We start from the raw sequence: 4,143 nt of genomic DNA on the forward strand, positions 1-4,143 counted from the left end.
CCTCCCCCCACCTTGCACCTGCGCCGGCTGCATCCCGTGGGGGATCAGGCGGGGACCCGGCGCCCAGGCCCTGACCCCCACACGGCAGCCTCCTGCGGCCTGGGAGCCCCGTCCAGGGAAGGGCAGGGCGGTGCCGGCCACACGTCTGCCAGCCGCCCGGCCTGGCCCCTACCCATGCCGTGGCTCCCCGTGGAGCCGGGGGGCTCACAACACCCCCTTTCTTGTCCCGCTGAGGCGTGCTCTGGCATAACTTGTTTTTCGGGCTCTGGGCTGGGGGTGGGTCTCGGTGTCCCTGGGGTGGGGTGTGTGGCCCCTCACAGCCACCCCTCCTCCGCGCAGGGCGCACCAGCTTCTACGAGGAGTATGGCGTCATCCGTGACGTGCTGCAGAACCACCTGACCGAGGCGCTCACCCTCGTGGCCATGGAGCTGCCCCGCAACATCAGCAGCTCGGAGGCCGTGCTGAGACTCAAGCTGCAGGTCTTCCAGGCGCTGCGGGGCCTGCAGAAGGGCAGCGCCGTCCTGGGCCAGTACCAGGCCTACAGCCAGCAGGTGCGCCAGGAGCTGCAGAAGCCGGCCAGCTTCCACAGCCTGACGCCGACCTTCGCAGGTGGGCTCTGCAGCCGGCGTGCCGGGCAGGTCTTCTGCGCAGGGCAGCCGAGGAAGGGGGCGATTCGCGCCAGGTGCCCCCTGGCTTGGGCGGGAAGGGGCCAAGGCGGGTCTTCAGTGGTATGTGAGAAGTGGCCCTGCTTCCCTGGCTTCTGCCAGCTGGAAGCAGCAGGTCCCTTTGGGGCCCCCAGGGGCAGACATTCCAGGGGGTCAGTCCGCCCACCCAGTCAGCGCGCAGACATAGGCCCTTCCAGGGCTGGCTGAGCTGGCTCAGGTCGCCTCCCGCCCTGTGGGCCCCATGCAGCCTGCCGGGCCGTGGCGGGGGCCCTGCCGGTGGCAAGCGTGTGCCACAGCCCCTCTAGCAGTTCCCAGCTGCGAGAACAAGCTCACAGCACAGCAGCTCCTTGTGAGACTCGGATGGGGTTCCAGGCCCTTTATACACAGGGCTGCAGCGAATCATTGCTTGCTGACCTCACCTGAGTGATCTCACCGGACTGCACCCACGACCCTGCAGGCAGGAGCATTCTGATTTCTGCCTGGTGAAATTGCGAACGGCTGTCTGAGGTCTGCAGCGGTAGTGCAGGGAGGCAGCTTGGAGCGCAGGCGTGGGGTGCTCCGGCATTTGGCTTACCCCCCAGCCAGCTGCACGCCCCCTTCCTCACACCCACAGCCCAGCGGAGCACCCAGCTCCCCCCCCCCCATATCTGTCGAGCTCAGGCTCATCCTTGAGGCGCTGCCAAAACACAGGCTCACCCCGGCAGCCAGGACCCCCCCTGCTCCACAGCCCCTCTCGGAGCCTGCAGGCTGGAGACGCACCTGCTCTCCTCGCTCAGAGAGCGTGACTCAGGAAGAGGAGGTCACTAAGGGGGACGCAGGCATGAGGAGGGGTCCGGCTGGCTGCAAGGCGGCGGGGAGGGGGTTGGCCAGTGCCGGGGCCCAGGGGGTCGGTGCTGGAGCATCACCACCGCTGTCCTGTCGCCTCAGGCGTCCTCGTTCACGTGGACAACCTTCGCTGGGAGGGCGTCCCCTTCATCCTGATGTCCGGCAAGGCCCTGGATGAGCGAGTGGGCTACGTGCGGATCCTGTTCAGGAACCAGGCGTGCTGCGTGCAGGACGAGCCGCACTGGGCCGCCGGCCAGAGCCGCTGCCTGCCCCGGCAGGTCGTGTTCTACATCGGCCACGGCCAGCTGGGCAGCCCTGCCGTGCTGGTCAGCCGCAACCTGTTCAAGCCCTCGCTGCCTCAGGGCTGGAAGGAGATGGAAGGCCGCCCCGGGCTCCGTCTCTTTGGCCGCCCTCTGTCCGACTTTTACGCCTACAGCCCAGTGAGCGAGCAGGACGCCTACTCCGTGCTCATCTCCCGGATCTTCCACCGCCGCAAGGACTCCTTCATCACCACGGAGAACCTGCTGGCCTCCTGGGTCTTCTGGACGCCCCTGCTGGACAGCCTGGCCGAGGAGACCCCCCGCCCCTACCCCGGAGGAGCAGAGAACGGGCACCTGCTGGACTTTGAGTTCAGCGGCGGCCAGTTAGCCTTTTCTCAGCAGCAGCTGGCGACGCTGGTGCCGGGGCCGGGGCCCGCCCCCCTGCCCCGCGACGTCCAGGTGCTCAGGGCCAAGTACCGGGACAGCCCGCTGATCTCGGCCTGGCCCGAGGAGCTGATGGCCACGCTGGCCAGCGACATCGAGGCCACAGCTGTGCAGGCCGTGCGGCGCGCCGGCGAGTTCCACCTGGCGCTCTCGGGCGGCTCCAGCCCCGTCGCCCTGTTCCAGCAGCTGGCCACGGGCCACTACGGCTTCCCCTGGGCGCACACGCACCTGTGGCTGGTGGACGAGCGCTGTGTGCCGCTCCGGGACCCCGAGTCCAACTTCCAGAGCCTGCAGGCCCACCTGCTGCAGCACGTCCGGGTGCCCTACTACAACATCCACCCCATGCCCGTGCACCTGCACCAGCGGCTGTGCGCCGAGGAGGACCAGGGCGCCCAGGCCTACGCCAGGGAGATCGCCGCCCTGGTGGCCAACAGCAGCTTCGACCTGGTGCTGCTGGGCATGGGCACCGACGGGCACACGGCCTCCCTCTTCCCACAGTCCCCGAGCGGCCTGGACGGGGAGCAGCTGGTCGTGCTGACCCAGAGCCCCTCCAAGCCACACCAGCGCATGAGCCTCAGCCTGCCCCTCATCAACCGGGCCCGGAAGGTGGCCGTGCTGGTGGTGGGCAGGATGAAGCGCGACATCACCTTGCTGGTGAGCCGTGTGGGCCGCGAGCCCAGGAAGTGGCCCATCTCCGGTGTCCTGCCCAGCTCTGGCCAGCTGGTCTGGTACATGGACTACGACGCGTTTCTGGGATAACGGGGTGATGGCGCCCTGGCCCTGCGTTCGCCCCCTGCCTCCTTCCTCCCGCCCCCTCCCCGCTCCTGCTAGTCCCACTAAGCGCTCTGGGCCCTGGCCTTCCAAACCTGAGGCCCCAGGGCCGGGCTCCTGTCCCAAGCCTTTTGGCAGCCAGGCCTGGCCAGTGGTGGTGGCAGACCCGGAAACAGGAGAGATGGGGTTTCTGCTCTTGAGAAGCTTTGAACCTCGAGGAAAGACCTGCAGCGGTCACGCCGACATCAGCCGGCACACAGGAGGAATGTGACAGCCCAGATCCAGGAGGAGGACAGCAGTGGGCTGAGGTTAAGCAGGGGAGGCTTCCTGGAGGAGGTGATCCTTGAACTCGCCTCCTGTGGGAAAGAAAAGCATGGATGGTAGTGAGCAGGGGGCCCGGGCATCTGCGTGGGGACAGTGCCCGTGCGGGCGGGAGGCCAGCCGTGGGCCCCGTTCCGCCCTCTGCCCCTTCTGCCCAGCTTCTGCATCCCACCTGCCGTCCTCCCCGTCCTGCTCCCATCTGCAGGCCCCGTCGTCCCCTTCCCGCCCCTCAGACTCTTCTCATGTGGCTGGAGCTGGCTTGAGGGTGTTAAATGGTCCCAGAACCCCTGGGCCTGGAGTGCCCTTACTCAGTAGATGGACTTGTCTGCCGTGGGGGTGCCTGGTCCCCCCTCTGTTTGCTCAGGGGGGAGCCTGCCACTCTGCTCTCTAGTCCGACCCTACGTGACACTCCAGGTGTAGCCTTGGTCCAGGGGCCTCAGGGAAGAGGTGCTGACCCCCGCCGTGGCTCCCAGTGGCTCTGGCCCCACCCCCAGCCTTACCAGGGAAGCAGTGGGGTCCTCACCCGCTGCTGGGACCCTCGGGCAGTGTGAGGGCAGATGAGCTGGACCTCCGGCACCCTGATCCCGTCAGGCGGGAGGGAGCTGCAGCCCCTGGGCCTGGCAGCCACCCCCACCCCGAGGGCCAGCCCTGCCGCCCTGCCACACACCTGGCACGGCACCGCTGCCCCGCCCACCCCTCCTGCCACCCCGCTCCGCACTGGGGCAGAGGGCCCGGGCATGACAGGGAGCCCCTGTGAGCATATGGGGGCGCTGCTCTCCTAACTCAGCAGCCAGCAGAGCCTGGTCTCCTGGAACCCCAAGAGGAGGAGCTGAAATCCTTAAAAAAAAAAAAAAAAA

General features: G+C 67.8%; 1 protein-coding gene across 1 annotated transcript in view; it reads left to right on the top strand.

The window, feature by feature from the left end:
- The window catches only part of H6PD (hexose-6-phosphate dehydrogenase (glucose 1-dehydrogenase)), a 14,591-nt gene extending 10,454 nt beyond the window's left edge, over positions 1 to 4,137 (top strand). Inside the window, exons 4-5 of the mRNA XM_004678494.2 lie at positions 340 to 609; positions 1,593 to 4,137. Of these exons, the coding sequence (XP_004678551.1) occupies positions 340 to 609; positions 1,593 to 2,953 (1,631 nt within the window). The 3' untranslated portion in view covers positions 2,954 to 4,137. The remainder of the gene's footprint in view (positions 1 to 339; positions 610 to 1,592) is intronic.
- Positions 4,138 to 4,143: the final 6 nt, after the last annotated feature.

The sequence above is a fragment of the Condylura cristata genome, unplaced genomic scaffold (assembly GCF_000260355.1).
Source record: "Condylura cristata isolate star-nosed mole 26May11 unplaced genomic scaffold, ConCri1.0 scaffold00008, whole genome shotgun sequence".
NCBI classification, from domain to species: Eukaryota; Metazoa; Chordata; class Mammalia; order Eulipotyphla; family Talpidae; genus Condylura; species Condylura cristata.